Raw genomic sequence first — 19,261 nt, 5'->3', positions numbered from 1 at the left:
GGGGGGGGGGGGGGGGGGGGGGGGGGGGGGGGGGGGGGGGGGGGCCCCGCCCCGGGGGGGGGGGGCCGGGGGGGGGGGGAGGGGGGGGGGGTGGGGGGGGGGCGGCACCCACGTGGTGGCGGCGGCGCGGCGGGGCCCGGCGGCGCGGGGCCCGGGGGGGGGGGAAGGGGGGGGGCTGCGCGCGCGGCCCCGGTACCGGCGCCCCCCCCATCGCGCGCGCCCCCCCCCCCCCCCGGGGGCGGGCGCCCCCCCCCCCCCCCCGGGCCCCGCGCCGCCGGGCCCCGCCGCGCCGCCGCCACCACGTGGGTGCCGCCCCGCCGCCACCCCCCTCCTCTCCCACGCCCTGCCCCGTGCTCCGCTTCGTTGTTCCGCCCGGCGCCACTCGTCCCGGTGGTCCCGCCGTCCCGGTCATCCGGCGGCGGCGGCGCCTCTCCGCGCCCACGTGCCGGCCGGTGCGCCCCGCCGCCGCCGCCACACACGTGTTCCCGGCGCCGCGCCCGCCTAGGCCCGGCGCTGCTGCCGCCGCCGCATGTGGTGCGAGCCCCGCCGCCCCCGCCGCGCCCGCCCGTGCCGCCGCCGGTGCCCGCGGGGCCGCGGCTGCGGCCGGCAGTGACACGTGTCCTTGGCAGAGGCCGCCGCCGCCGCGGGGGGGAGCGGGACCGCCAGATGCCGCACCGGGCCCCGCGCCGCGCCCTCCCGCCGCCGCGACGGTGGTGCCGCCGCCCCGGGACGGAGCCGGCGGTTCGGCCGCCGCCTCGGCCTGGGGGCGAGGCCGGGCTCGGGCCTGGCGGGGCTGGCCGCTCCCGGGCCGCCACCGCGGCCTGTCCCGGCCCCGCCGCCGACGATCCCCGCCTTGTGTCCCCCCGTGCGCCCCCTCCCCCGCCCCGCAGCGCCCCTCCTGGCCCCCCGCTCGAGCCGGGCCGTGCCGCCCCGGGCTCCCCCCGGGCAGGGACCCCCCGCCTCGCCGGCAGGCCCAGCGCAGGCCGCGGCCTGGCCGCTCCCGGCGCGGGGGAGGCGGCGGCGGCTCCTCCTGTTACAAACCCCCGCGGCGGTTCCCTGTTGTACCCCCGGGACTGGATTCTTCTCTCCCGGCACCGCCGGGCTGGTTGGGGCCAGGGCAGTGTGGGGCCGTGGCCGGGCTCCCCCCACGGGGCCCGGGCTGATCTCTGTCTCTTTCTCTCTCCCCTCTTTCCTCTCTCCCAGTCAGTCGGATGAACGGTCTCTGCAGGCCCGCTCAGCCGGCCCAGGTTTTTCCCGCGGGGGGGTGAGTATCCTGCTCGTTCCGAGTTGTCAGGGGCTGGGGAGACCAGGTCTGGCTGTCCCTGGGTGTCCTTGTCTGCTGTGGGACATTCTGCCCCCTCTCTTCTGGAATGAGTGGTCTCAAGGCCAAGCTAAGCTGTCTCAGGGATGGGCTGTCTGTACCAGGCCCCTTCCGGTTCTCCGTGAGAAAGGGCCTGGGGGAAACACCAAGAGGTGAAACGCAGCCTCTGCCACCTCCTGAAACCCTGGCAGGGCCCATCTCCACTGCGGGTTCCACTCGTGGAACCCCTGTGGTGGGGTGGCACCCCCATAAGAACAGCCCGGGGGGGATCGGGGTGCCCAGTGTCCCGGTGTCGGTGGGACGTGCCTGGCAGTGCCCGCAGCGGGGCTGGGGGCCGGCAGTGCTGACGCGTCCAGGCGTCAGGTTACAGGAGGCACCACGGCTGTTCCCTCGGGTGCCCGGCCGGCAGCAGGCTTGTCGAGTGCCATGGGCTGCACGAGACCCCTGGCAGGGTGCAGGATGGAGGGTACTGCCTCTCTTTCCTGCCCCGGCGGCCTTTGCACTGGGGCGGGGAGAGCAGCACTGGCTGCCAAGTCCTTCCTGGGACAGTCAGGAGGGTGTCCGGGCTGCCTGTGTGCTGGCAGTGGCAGGGGGCTGCAGGCTCCCCCGGGCAAAGCAGTGGCCTGGAGTGTCAGGGGTGGGGGGGGATGAGGGAGCTGCTCCCTGCCCTCCCTGGTAGGCGTTTGTGGTGTGTGCTGGGGACCTGGCGCCACCAGCAGGAACAGGTTTGGCCGGCCAGGGGAAGCATTTAGTAGGTCAGCCGGGGTGGAGCTGGGCACGGCTGACGCCGGGGTGCCGCCGGCCCACCCAGCCCCCTGGAGCTGGTGGTGGCCTGGGTGCTGGTGCCAGATCTACCTGGGCACTGGTGCCCACTTGTGTGGGGGGCCCAGCTGGGCTTTGTTGGTGTCACCTTGGGTGGGTCAGTCCTGCTGGTGGGGATGGCTGAGTTTGGGGCATGATGGCGGGCTCTGCTCTGCAGGCTGTGAGGACCTGCCTGGGCTCAGTGACCTGGCAGTGCCACCCCCTTCCTCCCTGTGGCCCAGTGGGGCAGGAAGGAATGGCTGGGGGTCTGTGCCTTGGTGGGATGCTATCTGTGGGACATGGCTGGTGCCTGGCTTTATGCTGGTAGGGCTGGAGATGTGCAGTTCTCAGGGCTTACCTGGACAGGGGACAGATACCAGGGTGCTGCCACCTCCAGCTTATGCCCACTGTCCCTGTCCCTGCAGATAGCGAGGGGATCCTTATGCACAACCCCATGAAATGAACAAAGCTCCACAGCCCACAGGAGGAGCCCCAACAGCCCCACACCCTGCCCCTTCTCCTGGACTGCCGCAGGTAACTGTCCCTTTTGGGGATGAGGGACCCAGCTTTGCCTCACCAGCTGGTGCCAGGGGCAAAGGTGCCATCTCCTTTCCTCCCTTCCTCCTTCCAGCCGACGTTCCCACCTAGTCAGACGGCACCTGTGGTTTTTAACCCGGCACCGACCTCACAAATGAATACGCCTTCTCAGCCGCGCCAGGTAAGGGTTTTGTGCCCCATCGGAGGGGGTGATAAGGGGTATCCAGCAGCTTTCTGCCTCCTGGCCGAGTAGCGCTCACTACTACAGAGCCCAGGAGCTCTGTGGTGCCCCTCGGGGCTGGCGTGTACCTGCGAAGGGGGAGTGCGCCCGCGATCCGAATCACAACCGCTACCTGAGGACTTCCTGGCCCTGGGGTGGGTGGGCAGTCGCCTCCAACGGGGGTGCCCACCGAGTGACTGCTCTTCTCTCCTTCCTCCCCTGCCCCAAACCTCCCTCTCCTCCTCTCTCAGTTTCCAGCAGGGCCTCGGGCTATTCACCAGCAGGTACTAACCCGCTTCCCTTGCCCTGCATGCTGAACACCCTGCCCTGACACTGCACAGAAACACCCATCCTGGGCCTGAAGGGACTGGGGAGCATGTGAGGACCCCAGAGCTGGGCAACAGGCTTGTCTGGGGAAAGTGGGGGACACCTCTTTAATTTTGGGTTGGTTTTTCTGCAGTGTCTCTCCATTTCCCTCCTTGCATGAAGCCTGCAGCATGTGGCTGTGCCTGTGCTAACTCCAGCCCAGGCTGTGCCCTTCATCCTCCTTCTTCTGTCTGTGCCCTTCATCCTCCTCTTCCTCCCCACTTTGCTTGGTCTCCCAGAGCCCTGCAGTGGTGTGCAAGGCTCTGGACCTCCATCAGCCCTCTTGTGTGGAGGAGCTGCTGGGGACAGATCTGGTGACATCCTTGGCTATGCTGTCTGGGAGCCCCTCAGACCCTTCCCTGCCCCTTGGGAGGTCCCTACAGGGGACCTCAGTGAGTTTGGGATGTGGGCAAAGGGCTCCTTGGCTGCCTGTCCTCTCCTTTGCTAGCCTGGTCCCAGTGCCGGTAACTCCTGTCTCTCTCTTTCCCCTTTTCTCACTGTATGCGTGCGCTTGCTAACAGGGAGGATTCAGGTCTCTTCAGGTAATGCTTTCTCCTTGCCCTGGGGGGTGTGTGTGCGGACCCTTACCCATTCGTCGCTGGGCTGGAGCTGCTGCTCCCGGGGATGCTCCTGCCTGGCAAACAGGCCGGGTCGGGATGAACGGCATTGGCCGGGGTGGGAATAGCCGGCTCCACATGCTGTCTGGCTCCGGCACGGTGGGACTACAGGTCCCAGCATCCTCCGCGAGCGCCAGGAACCGGTGCGGAGCACGCCGGGACCCGCCGCCGCCGCCGAGCTGCGTGCGGCCGTGGCCGGCCCCGGGCGCTGGAGCTGCCGGCCCCCGGCGGGCCGGGCCGGGGCTGCACCGGGCATGAGCTGGGTCGGGTGGGCCCAGGCAGCCCCGCAGGTGCGTGGGGACAGGATGGTGCTGGGGTGGGGGGGCGACTTTGGGGCATGCAGAGGGGGGGCTGCATCCCGGCGGGGTGGGGGGGTGGTGTCTCCCCTCCGTGTGTGGCGGTGCCAGATGGAGGTGCCGGTGCTCCCGCTGACACTGCACCCCATCTCTCCCCAAGCATTTCTACCAGAACAGGGCGCAGCCTCCCGCCAGTGCGTCCCGCGTGCAGAGTAACACAACGGCTCGGCCCGGCCCTCCTGCCCATGTGTATCCGGCTGCTTCCCAGGTGATGATGATACCCTCCCAGATATCCTACACACCTTCCCAAGGAGCCTATTACATTCCCGGACAGGTGAGGGCCATGTTCTGGGCTCTGTGGGAGGGGGCTGGGATGGGGACTGGTGGGAAGTGTTGCCTGGGATTGGAGCCCAGGTCTGTTTTCAGAGGGTGCAAGTGGTCCCCCAGGCTTCTCTGAGCACCCACGAATTTGAGAAGGGTGATGCTGGCTCTGTAGAGAGGCCGCAGGCAGCACTGGTCCCCTCCCCAGCAGCTCCCCTGAGGCACTTGGTGTGCACTTTGCTTGTGTCCTGCTCCCTGCCTTGGTACCCATCTAGTTCACAGGCAGGTGTGGGGTTACGTCATTGGTTTGGGGGTATGTCTGTGCCCTGCAGGGGACGTAACTGACCTTTCTTTTTCTTCCCTATTGCAGGGTCGCTCCACATACGTTGTCCCGACCCAACAGTACCCGGTCCAACCTGGCGCCCCTAGTTTTTACCCTGGAGCCAGCCCCACAGAGTTCGGGACTTACGGTACAGACAGAGGGGTTGCTCTGCTCCCTGGTGCTCTTCCAGTCCCAGCACTTTCCCCTTTTTTTACTCCCCTGCCTCTGGTCTCTTTTCATCCACCTGAGCTTGGGAGCTGAACACAGACCCCTGTACTTTTGCCGGCTCACTGTGGCCAACTTTGTGACTCCATTGCAGGCTGTTTTGGGGGGTAGGGAGTATTGCTTGTCTCCCAACAGCACATCGTGTCCCACCGGTCCATTCACCCCCGCCCTTTTCCAAATCCGGGCTGATTAATGTTTAACTCTCCTGGTGGAGGGCTGGGGCAGACTTTATCCCCTGCTCCCCCTTGCTTGCTGTCAAGGTGGTGAGCAGTTCAGTGCTTGCTGACCACCCTCGGCTCCCGCTCCCCAGGATCTGAGCCGGTGTGCTCCATGCCTGCCCTCTCCTGGTGCTGGGGAGTGCAGTGTGAGCAGCCCCTCCTTCTTCCCCCCGCTCGCATGTGGCCACTCGGGCAGTGACTATATTTAGGCTTGGTCGGTCCTGGGAGGCCTGGCAGACACAGAAATGTGAGCTGAGGCCTCCGGCCTGGTCCTGGCACAGCAGGAAAGCATAATCGGGGCAGAGATGGGCTTCTCCTGAGCCAGGTACGTGCCCAGCCTCCCTCCCTCTTGACCTGGGGCTCAGCCAGCACCTCTGAGGAGGGAGGTGGCCCCTGGCAGTGCTTGGCTCCCATGCTTGGGCCAGGGCACAGCTGCACCTTTGTGCACAGCCCTAGATGTCTGTATGAGGTTTCAGGATGGATTTGCCTCCCCGTCTCTGCTTTGGGGCTGCTGTGCCTCTTCCCAGGGGAGCTGGTAGCAGCTTGCCCCTTGCCCACAGAACTGCGTGGGTGACTTGGCATGGTTTGCCCCTTGATGGATGAGTCAGGTTGTCCCTCCTTTCTCTTGTCTGGTCCCCAGGGCTGGGCAGCTCAGGGTCTCCCTTCTTCTCCCTGTGCCTGGCCCATCCCAGCATGTGAGGCCCATCCAATGCCCCTATGTCCTCCCTGAGCAGAGGGAGGGTCCCTGAGTCAGGGATAAGGCAGTCACCAGGGCACCATGAGTGACTCACGGTTAGTGCAGTGGGGAAGGCACCTTAGCTGAAGGGAACTAGGACCCAGCTGTGCCTATCCCGCCACACCTGTATCCTTGTGGAACTGCTCTGGGGTGATGCTTATGGATGCCCTGGCAGGAGCGGAGTGCTTCTCCAGGGCTGTGCCAGCCCTGGATGGGGTCCAGCTCTGCCTCTGGTCCCCAGCACGGCTCCCTTGTCTGGGCTGGGCTCGCCAGGGGCTCCAGCTGCACTGGGAACCCGAGCCCCTCTGCCTGGGTGTGAATGGAGGGTGTGGATGGGGCTGCCTGGTGCCGCCCTCGGGCTGGTGCTGGCCCTGGGGAGATAAGGGTGCCGGCAGCAAGGAGGCTGCCCGTGGAGCCAGGACACCCGTACCTGTCATGGCCGAGTGTCCAGGCAGGGCTCTTGGTGGCGAGGAGCTGAGGAGCCGGTGGGCACGGCGGGCGCCCGCGGGGCCTGGCTGGGCGTGGGGGCGGCGCAGGGACGCTCTCTGCTTCACAGGGAAGGAATTCGGTCAGGCCTGTCAGGCGGGTTGGGATGATCCAGGCCGGATGCGATGGGGGTTCGCTGCAGAGCAGCAAGAGCTCCCCAGGCTCCTGACAGACCCCTGTGTTTGGGAGATCAGAGAGGCCCCAGGACGGGCTTGGAGGATCTGGGTTGGCTGGTCTGACACTCTCTCCTCTCCTCCAGCGGGTGCGTATTACCCGGCGCAGGGTGTGCAGCAGTTCTCGGCGGGGGTCCCCACTGCTCAGGTCATTGTGAGCCAGCAGCCACCGATCCCCCCAAAACGAGAGCGCAAGACGGTAAGGAGCCATCTGCCTCCAGGCATGGGGGGGCTTGTGTGCAGGAGGGGGTACTGTGCCAGCCCCATGTGCTGGCAGTGTGTAGTATGGGATGCAGTGCAGCACGCCAGGGAAGGGGGGCGGCACAGGGCTGTGCCCGCAAAGGCGGGGGGGCTTAGTGAGGGAACTGGGGTGCACAGTGGGTGCCGGCGACCTTGGCCGTCCCGGCGGACAGCGTTGTGCTGAGTCATGGCTCCCGGGAGGGCGGGGGTGCCGCGGCTGCCAACTGCTGTCTGCTCCCGGAGATGCCGGTGCTTGGAGGCCTCGCACGGGGCCTATTTATAGCGGGGAGCCGGGTGGCTGCCGGCGTGGCCCCACGCCGGGGGGTGGGGGGTGCTGCTGGGAAGGGGAGTGCTGGCATTTCCTCATCAGAAAGGGGTTGAGATCTGCACTTGGTGTACTGGGAGCAGGTCGTGTTTACAAGGTGGGGAGAACAGGGTGCCTGCCTGCACTGTGCCACCCACCATAGTCCTAGCCAGACTCAACGTGTCACCCCCACTCACACTGCAACAGGGTGCCCTGTAGCTCGGGCTGCACCCATGGCAGGCACTGGGCTAGTGAGACTGCGTGCTTATGGTCTGTGCCTGGGGTGGCATGGAACTTGCTGTGATTTCTGTGTGCTGAGGCTGGTCTCCTGTGTTGTCCCTGAAGTGGAAGGAGGTCCCTGCAGTCCCTGTGCCAGCACAGTGATGCCTTGGGATCCCCTGACATCTGGAGATGGACACTGGCCTGGGGACGTGGTGCTGGCTCCAACTGCCTGGCGTGATGGCTTGCAAGGCACTGGGACAGGCCAGTGTCTGTGGGACACTGTGCCCTGTGGTGAGGGGATGTGGCACCCACTCGTCCCCAAGCTGTGTGTGGCTGGGGCAGGCACTGCACTGAATGAACCTCTCCTCTCCCTTTGGATAAGGGAGTGTTGGGCTCAGGGAAAGGGGGTGGCTCGAGTGCTGTGTCCCCACCCTGCCAACAGCTTCCCCTCTCTACCCTGACCCTTGGACAGATCCGGATACGAGACCCCAACCAAGGTGGCAAAGACATTACTGAAGAAATTATGTCTGGAGCAAGGACCTCATCCACCCCCACCCCTCCACAGGTAAGGGTACCCTCCAACTCCCTAACTGGGGCATCAGGAAGTGCATGCAGCCTATTCAACTCCCTCTTTGCCCCCACCAGGCTGGAAGCGGTTTAGAGCCCCAGGCCAACGGAGAGACCCCCCATGTAGCAGTTATTGTCCGGCCCGGTAAGTGCCTGTGCCAGGGCTGCGTGTGCCAGCTGACATGGCTGCTGCCAGGGTCCCTAGAGTTGGCACTGTGGGGTGTGACATGCCAACCCTGCTCTTCCTTGGTTCTTCTGGGACTTGTGGGGTCAAATGCTTTCCCGACATACCTGAGACCTCTGTCCCCATGTTGGGTCCAGGAGAGTTTATGGGGGATGTGTGCTCATCTCAGCAGCCCCCTGGGCACTGGAGGACACCTGTTGTTCCCATCACCCATTTGTGAAATGGCTTGGCACATCTGTCCCTACTCCTGTAGATAGAGGGATCTGGGGAGGAGTGCAGGGTGAGCAGAGGATCAGATCCCCCCATTAATGCCGCCCACCTTGCAGATGACCGCCCGAAGCCCGCACTGGTGGTGAGCAAGCCCGTCTCCCTGGAGCCCAGCAAGTCGGCCTCCCCATCGCCTCCCCCTCCCCTCATTCCCGAGGTGGAGCCTGTGGTGCTCTCGGCTGTGACGCTGGTGCCAATGGAGCCTCCCGTGGACACGGACACAAAAGCGGAGCAGGGCGAGGCGCCACCTGACCCGCAAAAGACGTTTAGCGCCATCACTACAGTGCCAGGGCCTGCGGAGCTGCCCCTCGTGCCCGCGCCCAACATGGACACGGTGGCTGTGGAGGAGGAGGAGGAGGAGGAAGAGGAGGTTGTTATTCCCCTCCCAGAGCCCACCCCGCAGGAGCCTGTGCCCCCTGAGGTGCCGCTGGTGCCCGTTGTTCCCCCCATGCCAGCCGTGCCCATGGTGCCGGCTGCGCCATCGCCGCCGCCCATTGTACCACAGGCCCCCGAAGCACCCGCCAAACCCGCGTCCCCCAGCCCCCCACCGCCCCGGGAAGAGCCCTGCCCTGAGCCCACTGCTGAGGCCAACGGGGTCTTGGAGGAGGTGCCCGAGCCGGTCCCTGAGGCACCTGTGTGCCAGCCGGTGCCAGTCCCTGAGCCGGTGCCCACGCCCACCCTGGACTCCCCCATCGCCCAGCCCGAAGAGCTGCCCCTGCCCAATGGGGTGGAGGGCACTGGCAAAGTGGAGCCAAGTGAGGAGCAGCCTGAGTCGGATGTCAGCCCCATCTCAGAACCTGAGGAGCCGGCCCAGCCCAGCACCCCTGCCTCCCCCCAGGCAGAGGAGGAGGAGGAAGAGAGTGAAGGCCCTGGTGAGGCCCAGGAGCAAAGCTCGAGTCTGACTCCTGCCCCTTCGCAGACCTCGGAGGCGACTGCTCGAGGTTGGCAATGCTGGGCTGGGGTGTGTGGGGCTGTGGAGTGCCCCAGTGAGGTGTTGGGTGATGGGGACCATCATGTGGGTGTGGTGCTAGGCATGGGGTATGTGGAGAGTGTTGGAGAATGGGATGGGGTTGGGGACACAAGACATGCAGGTATGGGATGCTGATGGGGACAGAGTGCCTGTGGATGGTGACATGGGGAGTACATCCACGTGGAGGAGTATGGAGTGGGTATAGAGGGGGTGTGGGGTGCCATGGGGAATGGAAGTGTGTTTTATGGGATGACTTATGCAGAGCTGTAGGGTAGGTGTATCAGGGTTGTATCTGAGGACTATCCCCAGCCATTTGAGGACACAGGGAGGTGGAGGATTGGCAGGGAAGATGTGGGGCACCCTGTGTAGGGTTATGTAAGTACACAGGAGTGCCTGGGGAAAGTGGGGTGCTCTGGAGGTGTGCTGGGGTGAAGATATTTCTTTAAGCACCCTGCACAGGAATGTTGGGGTTTCAGCGGGGTGATGGGAAAGATGGATGCACAGGATGTATTTATATGGAGTGCTCTATGCAGGGATACAGCAGGGGCTATAAGAGGGCAACCTGAGAGCAGGTGTGCTTCTGGGGAACACATCTATATGGGCTGGTGTACTGGGGTGCCAGGGAGAGGAGTGTATATGGGGGCAGACATGGTGTGTATGGGAGTGTCCACATAAGAGCTGCTCTGTGGTGGGATGTGGGTGTCTGTAGGGATCCCTGAGGAGGACGGAGAGCACTGCACTAGGGAAGTGGTGTGGATGGGAGGCTTTGAAGAAGGACAGGGTGAATCGGGATGCAGCATCTGGATGGGGAGAGGTGTGAGATGTGTCTGTACAGGTATATTCTGAGATGCCTGCTTGGGGAGTGGGCTGCCTTGGTGGGATGTGTGTAGGATTTGCAAGGCTGCAGATACTGAGGTGGGCGCACTGTGTTTGGGGGTGGAGGCTGTGCTGGGGTGGCAGGGCCACATCCCTGTGGCCCCATCATGAAGCTCACCTGGTGTTACTGGGGCTTTGATGGTGACCCAGTAACCGGTGTCAGGGTACCTGGGGAATTGGGAAGGTTCCTGTCTTTCACTTCCCCATTTCTCCTCCCAGTCGCCATGTCGGTGCCAAAGAAGAAGCGAAGGATGAAGGAGCTGAACAAGAAGGAGGCAGTAGGTGATCTGCTGGATGCCTTTAAAGAGGTGAGTATCCCAGGGGTGTCCAGGGATCACCCTGTGTCCCATCTCCTCCTGTGATGAACTCTACTTTGTGCCATCGTGTCTGGGCCACTGATGCTCTGTGATGGTAATGAGGATCTGAGGCGGGGCCGACACCAAGGAGTGAGGTGGAGAGGGCAGGACCAGACTCCTGAGGTGACTGCTGTCCCTGTCCCTCTCCCTCCCAATGCAGTCTCAGACTGGTGACAGTGCCTCGGAGGCGGAGAACAAGCCCCCCACATCCACCCCTGCCAGTGAAGCAGAGGACGCGGCTCCTGCCCGTCCACAGGAAGAGTCAGAGGAGACGTGGGAGGAGAAGGAGGACAAGCTGGCCCCGGAGAAGGGCAAGGCTGCCGGCCAGAAGTATGGCTACAAGGAAGGTGAGTTGTGCCTTGGCACAGGCCTCTGCTGGCAGCCACCACCTCTGGACCCAGTGGTGGGGAGGGTGGGGGTGGCATGTCCTAAACCTGCCATTTTCCTCCCGTCTTGTCCTCAAGCTTGACATGGAGTGGGGGCCAGAGGCCCCAGCATGAGGGTCCTGGCAGGAGGCAGGGAGCTGGTAGCATCAGGCTTTCTAAGCAAGCAGTGTCATTTTCATGGTGTACCAGGCTGGAGCAGCTCTGTGGTTGTCTACGTCCCACCTCGCTGGTCCCTGTGTGGGCCTGGAGTTGCCACAGCTCAGGGTGGAGGCGGATATGGGACAGACCACATCAGGGTGTCCCTCTTGTTCCCCCATTGCAGAGCAATGGAAGCCACTGAACCCTGAGGAGAAGAAGCGATATGACCGAGAGTTCCTACTGGGCTTCCAGTTCATCTTTGCCAGCATGCAGAAACCTGAGGGGCTGCCCCAGATCACAGATGTGGTGCTGGACAAGGTCGGTGCGGCCCTGGAAATTGGGGAAGCATGGGTGGTGGAGAGGTAGGGATCTGGCTCCTCTTTGAGCCTTGTCAAGGCAGAGCAGGGACTTACCTGCTGTGCTCAGGGTCCTGTTGTAGCACATGCAATCACCCTTGAGCCTGGGTTTTGTGGGTGGAGGCACCTCTGGGGCCTTCTTTCCAGTTCCTTGTCCCGGCACTGAGGCTGGGGGATGGATCCATCCCGCTCCTCTGCCCCCGGGCATCCTCAGCCGTGTGTACCTTCGCAGGCCAACAAGACCCCACTACGGGCACTCGACCCCATCCGCATCAGTGGCATGAACTGCAGCCCTGACTTCACCCCCTCCTTCGCCAACCTTGGCCGGCCTGTCATGGGCAACCGGGGCCTGGTGAGTATCTCATCACTTCACTCATGCTGTCCTGCTCCACCTCTCTGTGATGATCAAGCTTTTGAGCCGCTGTGTCTGGGCCACTGATGGTCCGTGATGGAGCTGAGGATCTGAGCGGGTGGACTGGGGACTCGCTAGGACCCGGCCCAGCTGGTCCCAGAGCAAAGAGCTGAGTTTCTTCTCCCTGTGTCAGCCCTCAGGGTTGGGTCCTCGCCGCTCCCAGCAGAGCCAGAGGAAGGAACCCCGCAAAATCATTGCTACTGTGTCTCTCAATGAGGATGTCAAGCTGAACAAGGCTGAAAAGGCCTGGAAACCCAGCAGCAAACGTGCTTCCGAGGAGGAGGATCCTGAGAACATCAAGACGCAGGTGGGAGCTGGGGCGAGTGGGCAGTGAGAGGGCAGGGAAGGAACGTGCCTGGCTCTTGCTGATCCTGTTGTCCTTGCAGGAACTGCTCCGTCGTGTCCGCAGCATCCTCAACAAGCTGACACCCCAGATGTTCCAGCAGCTGATGAAGCAGGTGATGGAGTTGTCCATCGACACGGAGGAGCGGCTCAAGGGTGTCATCGACCTCGTCTTCGAGAAAGCCATCTCGGAGCCAAACTTCTCTGTTGCCTATGCTAATATGTGCCGTTGCCTTATGGGGGTGAGCAGAAGCTGGGGGGTCTCCTGCTGAACAGGCAGAAGTTTGTTCATGTTTCTAAGCCTCAGCTGAGCTCAGCAGTTTGCAGGTCCTTCTGTGTGGGATGGGGAAATGGATGTGTGGATGGAGGACTAAGTTCAGAGTCTTAGCAGAGCATCACAAAGTTGTAGGGTGGCTTTTCCCTTGTTTGAGCAGTACCAACTTAGCTAGTCAACTTTTGGGGGAGACAGAGCTCATGCTCCTTGTCTGGGTTGTACTTCTCCCTGCAGCTTAAAGTGCCCACAACAGACAAGCCCACAGTGACTGTGAACTTCCGCAAGCTGCTGCTCAACCGCTGCCAGAAGGAGTTTGAGAAGGACAAGGACGACGACGAGATCTTTGAGAAGCGGCAGAAAGAGATGGACGATGCCAGTGCTGTGAGTTGGGGTGGGAGGCTGCAGCTGAGGGCTGATGTGGGTGTCCTTGGGGTGGCTCTGGGCACTGAACTGTCCTGTGCTTTTCCTGCAGCCCGAGGAGAAGGCCCGCATGAAGGATGAGCTGGAGGAGGCGCGGGACAAGGCCCGACGACGATCCCTGGGCAACATCAAGTTCATTGGAGAGCTCTTCAAACTGAAGATGTTGACGGAGGCCATCATGCATGACTGCGTAGTGAAGCTGCTCAAAAACCATGATGAGGAGTCTCTAGAGTGCCTTTGCCGCCTGCTTACGACCATTGGCAAGGACTTGGACTTTGAGAAAGCCAAGGTAGTCCCTGCCCTGCCCTACTCTGCCTTGCCTTGCCCTCCCCTTGCCTTTGGGAAGGATATGACCCTGGCTCTGTCCCTCTATAGCCCAGGATGGACCAGTACTTCAATCAGATGGAGAAGATCATCAAAGAGAAAAAGACATCATCCCGAATCCGTTTCATGCTGCAGGATGTCATTGACCTCAGACGGGTAAGGTGCATAGAATGCTGTTCCCTGGGGACTGTCGTCTGTCCCCTGCTTGGTCCCATGGAGCTGCTGGTCTGTGTCCTCTGGGTGCCAGCAATCCATGTGTCCCTGGGAGGGGGGAGGGGTATGTAAGTTGTGGCCAGCCCCAGAGACACCATGCTAGCCCCAGCCCTTGGTTATCATGGTAGTGGTAGTGGGCACACAGTAACTGGCGGCTGTTTAATGCAGGGGGGCTCCAGAAACTGAGCCCTTTTGTGCCAAAAGCTGCCACAGCACATGGAGAATGGTGATGGCTGAGGCAGGAACCAGCCTGAGACTTTGAGGGTGGGAAGGGGGGATGTCACTGCCTCCCTTCACCAGCCACCTCAGTGCCCTCTTCCCTTCTTCCCTGCCATCTGCAGAATAGCTGGGTGCCTCGGCGAGGAGACCAGGGCCCCAAAACCATCGATCAGATCCACAAAGAAGCAGAGATGGAGGAGCATCGGGAACACATCAAAGTGCAGCAGCTCATGTCGAAGGACAAGAGGAGAGGACCCCCTGGGCCATCCTCTGGTGGTGAGTGCCTGGGCTCAGGGACACCTGAGGCTACCAGGGGTGAGTTTCATTCACTGGGCAGTGCTGGATACAGGGCTGCACCTTACAACTGTTCCTCTTGTGCCCAGGGCGCAGTAGCTTGGTCGCAGACGATGGCTGGAACACGGTGCCCATCAGCAAGGGCAACCGGCCCATTGACACCAGCCGGCTAACAAAGATCACCAAGGTGAGGGGGGAGGTGTGGTGTGGCAGCCGATGCGACTGCCTGGCCTGGATGCTGCCTTGGTGTGGGGTTCAGGGCTGATTCTCTCTCTCCACCTGCAGCCTGGATCCATTGACTCCAACAACCAGCTCTTTGCGCCGGGTGGGCGGCTGAGCTGGGGCAAAGGCAGCAGCGGAGGGTCTGGCGCAAAGCCCGCAGATTCAGGTAGACAGCGTGGGACTGGCTGGGTGCTGTGGGATGAGGTGGGAGAGGGCATCCTTCCCCTGGCAGTTCCTGTACCGGGGAGGTGCTAAACTCTGAGACTTCCCTCTTTTCACACCCAGCATCTGATTCAGGGCGACCAGCCACGAGCACCTTGAACCGCTTCTCAGCGCTCCAGCAGTCGATGCCTGCCGAGAGCTCGGAGTCCCGCCGTGTGGTGCAGAGGTGAGGGGCGAGCCCTGCCTTGGTGGGTGGGCATGTGGGGAAGAACCCTGAAATTGAGCTGTTGTCAGTCAGTATGTAGGCAAGTTATGGTGTCTTGACTGGAATAATCCCCTGTTGCAAGATGGGGCCTTGAGGGGGCTTGGAGTCAGTGGTGAGTCCTTGTGGCAAGGAAGGTTGACCCCACCTTGGGTTTCCTCCCTATGGTTTGGCACTTGGGAGACCACATCTGGGTGCTGGATCTGCCTGGGAGTCCTGAGACCAGATGAACATTGATGGACTGGAGGGAATCCTGTGGAGGCTGGTGTATGAGGTCCCCAGGGAGAGCTGGAGTTTGGATTTGTTCAGGAGAAGAGGAAAATGGGGTTTTCTCTGCAGTTTGCAGCAGGAGGAAGGTGTGGGCAGGACGAGGCCAGGCAGTGCTCAGCCATGGCAGTGGACAGAGTGAAAGGCAAAGGGCGTGAGTTGGAACGGGAGAAAGGGAAAAGTATTTTCCCCCAAGAAATGATCAAGTGCTAAAAGAGGTGGGGACTGGAGTGGGACAGCCTTACTTGCAGAGCTCTGCAGTATTGGGTCAGGGAGGGTGGTGACAGGCTCTTCACATTGTGTGCATCTTTCTCCCACTCAGGAGCAGCTCCAGCCGTGACAGGTCAGAGAAGGCTGGGGAGAGAGGGGACCGGGAGTCACGTTCGGAGAAGGGCAGCGACCGTCTGGAGCGTCCCGACCGGGGAGAGCGGGCAGACAGGAACAGGTCTACCATCACCAAGAGGAGCTTCAGCAAAGAGACGGAGGACAGAAGCCGAGAACGGGAGAAGCAGGGTGGCCCTGAGGCTGTGCGCAAGGCTGCCAGCATGACGGAGGAACGGGACCGAAGCCGAGAGACCAGTGAGCTGGGGAGCAGCAATATCCCAGGGTCTGGCTGTGGCCTGTGGCTCTGCCTGTCCCAGGAGGTGCCTGATCCTTGATCTCTCCTTGCAGTTAAGCAAGAGCCAGCACCTCCTGCAACATCCACCAAGCCTGCGCTGTCGGAAGAGGAGTTGGAGAAGAAATCCAAGGCGATCATAGAGGAATACCTGCACATTAATGACATGAAGGTGAGAGGATGGGGTGGCCAAACACAGCACCATCCGGTCCCCCTGACATGCAATACGCTTCCCTACATGGCATGGGCAGGGTGCTGGTGGTGGCTGGATGCAGAAGAGGGGAGTCAGAGCTGGCTGTGGGGCAGTACTGACCCACCTTTTCCCTGCAGGAGGCTCTGCAGTGTGTGCAGGAGCTGGGCAGCCCCTCCTCGCTCTACATCTTTGTGCAGAATGGCATTGAGTCGACACTGGAGAGGAGCACCATCTCCCGTGAGCACATGGGGGCCTTGCTGTGCCAGCTGGTGAAGGCAGGCACGCTCTCCAAGGAGCAGTACTACAAAGGGTGAGGGGCCATGGCAGCCTGGTCCTAGGCTAGTATTTGTCTGGCTTTGAAATTAGCCCTGACTTGAGCAGGGCTCAGCACTGAGAACTCCCGAGGTCCCGCCTAGCCGAGGGCACAGGGACTGCTGGATCCAAACAGCTCCCTCTGCTCTGCAGGCTGCGGGAGATCTTGGAGATTGCAGAGGACATGGAGATTGACATCCCGCACATCTGGCTGTACCTGGCTGAGCTCATCACCCCCATCCTGCAAGAGGAAGGCATCCCTATGGAGGAGTTGTTCAGGTGAGGGCTGTGTTCCTCAGCAGGGCTGGCATGGCAGGGCTCCTCGTGACAGGTAGCTCAGCCAGGTTTCTTATGCCCCACAGGGAAATCACAAAGCCCCTGGTGCCCATTGGGAAGGCCACCACGCTGCTTGTTGAGGTGCTGGGCTTGTTGTGCAAGGGCATGGTAAGTTCACGGGGCTCATGTGACTGCCGGTTGCTGCCTTGGGGACTGGCAGCCTACCTGGGGACCAGGTGACCATGTAGGGATTGAGCCCCCCTGCCACCAGAGGGGATGATGCGTGGCATCCCTTGCAATGTCTGGGTCATGGGGGTGGTGTGACCAAGCTGCAGTATCTTTCTTCCTGGAGATGGGAAGGCATGGTGTGCTGATGCTGACTGACTGTCCCACAGAGCCAGAAGACAGCAGGCAAGCTGTGGCGGGATGGGGGCCTGAGCTGGAAGGAATTCCTGCCTGAGGACCAGGATGTCAACAAATTTGTCACAGAGCAGGTGGGAGCTTGGTGGTGGTGAGGGATGGAGGTGGGCTGTCAGGGGACCCTGAAGGACCCTTCTGGGAGTGTGGTGCTCCCCTGTGCTGCCTTTAACAGCTCTCTCTGCCTGCTTCCCTAGAAATTGGAGTACACGATGGGGGACAGCTCGGACACACCGAGCCGCAAGGAGCTGACCTCAGAGGAGCTGTGCAAGCAAATGGACAAACTGCTGAAGGAGAACCCGAACAACCAAAGAATACACGACTGGATTGAGGTGCGGATGTGGGTGTAGTGCTGTGTGTCTGGGGGCTCCCTCCCGGCTCCCTCTCCAGCTCACGGTCCTCTACCCTCCCCCCTCCAGGCCAACCTGAGCGAGCAGCAGGTCTCGTCCAACACGTTTATCAGGGCCCTGATGACGTCTGTGTGTCACTCGGCCATTGTCTGTGAGTACCAGGGTGCGGCAGGAGTTGGGGGGGCTTCCCCTGTTCCCACTGCCTCCCTCTCACGCCCCATCTCCCGTAGTCGAGAACCCATACCGCGTAGACACCATGGTCATCCGCAATCAAGCCAAGCTGCTGCAGAAGTACCTACGGGATGAACAGAAGGAGCTCCAGGCGCTCTACGCCCTGCAAGCCTTGGTGGTGAAGTTAGACCAGCCTCCCAGTGAGTGTGGGGTGTGGGTGGGCTGAGAAGGGGGGTGGCAGGTGTGTCCCCACCCCAGCAGGCTGGCTGGTGGCTGGAGAATGGCAGAGGTCCCCCTTTGTCCCCCCCAGACCTGCTGCGGATGTTCTTTGATGCCCTCTACGATGAGGACGTCATCAAGGAGGAGGCTTTCTACAAGTGGGAGTCCAGCAAGGACCCAGCAGAGCAGCAGGGCAAAGGGGTAGCTCTCAAATCGGTGACAGCCTTTTTCACCTGGCTCCGTGAAGCCGAGGATGAGTCGGACAACAACTGAGCAGCTGTAAGGAGGAGAAGGAGAAAGTGGGGAGAGAGAGCGGGGCACCCTGGGGAGTGACTCCATCCTCTCCCACCCATGGACTTGCTGATGCCAGGGCTGAGGGACCTGCTGTGCCCCCTGCAGCCCCCTTCTCTCTTTCAGTTCTCTCCTTCCTTCCTCTGTCCTGGTTCTGTTTGTGAGGCCTGTATTAGTTTGTCATGATGATAATAAACGGATGCTGACAGAGGCGGTAGCTGCCATGGGTCCCCTTGGGGACCCTCCTTACCCCCCTCCCAGCACAGGCACACTGGGTCTCTGGGAGTGGGGCAGAGCACCCCTGGACTCATGTCATGGAGAGGGGGGATAGGATGGGGACATAGCTCTCCCCTCCTCTTCCTCCTCCTCTTTCTCCTCCCCCCTTCTTGCTGAAATATAGAGATTATATATATATGAACATATTAAATTTGGTTTGGGGACAGGAGCGTGATTTCTCCCCCTCCCCTGTCCTCTTTCTATTCCTCCATCACTGCCTGGACCTCCCCCTCTATGGTTTTTAAATTTTAAATATAAATCATTCCCCCCAGCTCCTGCTCTGACACCTGGGGAGGGTGTCGGGAACTGGGTGGGGTGGGGGGGGTGGCCCCTTCTCTCTGGGCCAGGCTGAGTCGCCTCCAACACCCCAAAAGCCCCCATCCTCCTCCCAAACGTTTAAGGCCACAATTGGGCAAGTGACAGGGCGGCCCCCCCATCCGCGTCCCCTGTATTTATAGAGCGCCGGATGTGATGAGCCGCATGTGTAATTATTAAAACAAGGATTCAATTACTGGTCACGTGAATTTGTAAATAATTTTTTTTTGCCTTTTTTTTTTTCTTTATGGAGTATTTAATTGAAGATTTAAAGGCATCTTTTCACCTTAAAACTGGAAATAAAAGAACATTGCTAAATAATGCCCCGTGTGCCGCTGTTGCCACCCCTCCACCCCGTCCCATGTTGCTTGTGCCTGGGCTGGTGTGGGGTGCCAGCCTCAAGCATGGGCAGGGACCAGTCTCCCCTGTCACCCCAGGGCAGATGGTAGGTACCCCCCATTCCAGGCCTGGGAGGGTGGCAAGGGGGTTGGATATGCTTGCAGCCAGGCCCCCTGGACTCCCCTCACTGGCTCTGCCTGGCACAGGGTGTCCCGTGGTGGAGCAGGCAGCCTTGCCAGCAGCTTGGCTGTGGAGCAGAGTCCTGATTGTCCTGAAGTCTCCCTTTTCCCACAGGCACAAGTGGCAGAACCTGTGTGGTCTCCTCGGGGTAGGAGATGGGAGATGTGTGCCAGATTCCCCCTACACTTTCCCATGTGGGAGGACATTTTTCTCTCAGCCCCCTCCTGCCTTGTCTTGCAGTTGGAGTGGAGATGGGGCAAAGCTGGGCCCTGCTGGAGGTACCCTGTGGGGTGTCCCTGTTGGGGACAGAGGCTGGTCTTTGCTGCCTTGGGCTGCCTCTTGCTGAGTCACCCTGGCCGTGGCCCAGAGGGTACAGAATAATTAACCAGA

General features: G+C 61.7%; 1 protein-coding gene across 11 annotated transcripts in view; it reads left to right on the top strand.

The window, feature by feature from the left end:
• EIF4G1 (eukaryotic translation initiation factor 4 gamma 1) overlaps positions 1–18,673 on the top strand; it is an 18,808-nt gene extending 135 nt beyond the window's left edge. The window contains exons 2-35 of one of the 11 annotated variants that reach the window (XM_017810609.1): positions 1,204–1,264; positions 2,548–2,656; positions 2,754–2,840; positions 3,131–3,163; positions 3,767–3,787; positions 4,319–4,492; positions 4,850–4,949; positions 6,726–6,838; positions 7,878–7,970; positions 8,051–8,117; positions 8,483–9,364; positions 10,489–10,577; positions 10,786–10,972; positions 11,334–11,467; positions 11,738–11,857; positions 12,051–12,224; positions 12,304–12,501; positions 12,768–12,914; positions 13,006–13,242; positions 13,329–13,433; positions 13,832–13,985; positions 14,093–14,190; positions 14,289–14,391; positions 14,511–14,613; positions 15,239–15,495; positions 15,589–15,704; positions 15,863–16,035; positions 16,191–16,316; positions 16,400–16,481; positions 16,709–16,807; positions 16,928–17,062; positions 17,150–17,231; positions 17,311–17,451; positions 17,562–18,673. In XM_017810609.1, the coding sequence (XP_017666098.1) occupies positions 2,582–2,656; positions 2,754–2,840; positions 3,131–3,163; positions 3,767–3,787; positions 4,319–4,492; positions 4,850–4,949; positions 6,726–6,838; positions 7,878–7,970; positions 8,051–8,117; positions 8,483–9,364; positions 10,489–10,577; positions 10,786–10,972; positions 11,334–11,467; positions 11,738–11,857; positions 12,051–12,224; positions 12,304–12,501; positions 12,768–12,914; positions 13,006–13,242; positions 13,329–13,433; positions 13,832–13,985; positions 14,093–14,190; positions 14,289–14,391; positions 14,511–14,613; positions 15,239–15,495; positions 15,589–15,704; positions 15,863–16,035; positions 16,191–16,316; positions 16,400–16,481; positions 16,709–16,807; positions 16,928–17,062; positions 17,150–17,231; positions 17,311–17,451; positions 17,562–17,743 (4,887 nt within the window). In that variant the 5' untranslated portion in view covers positions 1,204–1,264; positions 2,548–2,581 and the 3' untranslated portion in view covers positions 17,744–18,673. Of the gene's footprint in view, positions 1–1,203; positions 1,265–2,547; positions 2,657–2,753; positions 2,841–3,130; positions 3,164–3,766; positions 3,788–4,318; positions 4,493–4,849; positions 4,950–5,095; positions 5,570–6,725; positions 6,839–7,877; positions 7,971–8,050; positions 8,118–8,482; positions 9,365–10,488; positions 10,578–10,785; positions 10,973–11,333; positions 11,468–11,719; positions 11,858–12,050; positions 12,225–12,303; positions 12,502–12,767; positions 12,915–13,005; positions 13,243–13,328; positions 13,434–13,831; positions 13,986–14,092; positions 14,191–14,288; positions 14,392–14,510; positions 14,614–15,238; positions 15,496–15,588; positions 15,705–15,862; positions 16,036–16,190; positions 16,317–16,399; positions 16,482–16,708; positions 16,808–16,927; positions 17,063–17,149; positions 17,232–17,310; positions 17,452–17,561 lie in introns of those variants that run through there. The other 10 variants (XM_017810608.1, XM_017810607.1, XM_017810612.1 and 7 more) reach the window with 10 other exon arrangements.
• Positions 18,674–19,261: the final 588 nt, after the last annotated feature.

The sequence above is a fragment of the Lepidothrix coronata genome, unplaced genomic scaffold (assembly GCF_001604755.1).
Source record: "Lepidothrix coronata isolate B3197 unplaced genomic scaffold, Lepidothrix_coronata-1.0 Scaffold29, whole genome shotgun sequence".
In the NCBI taxonomy this organism is placed as follows: domain Eukaryota; kingdom Metazoa; phylum Chordata; class Aves; order Passeriformes; family Pipridae; genus Lepidothrix; species Lepidothrix coronata.
Note: the sequence above shows the minus strand (reverse complement) of the source record. Positions and strands in the feature narration are given on the sequence as shown.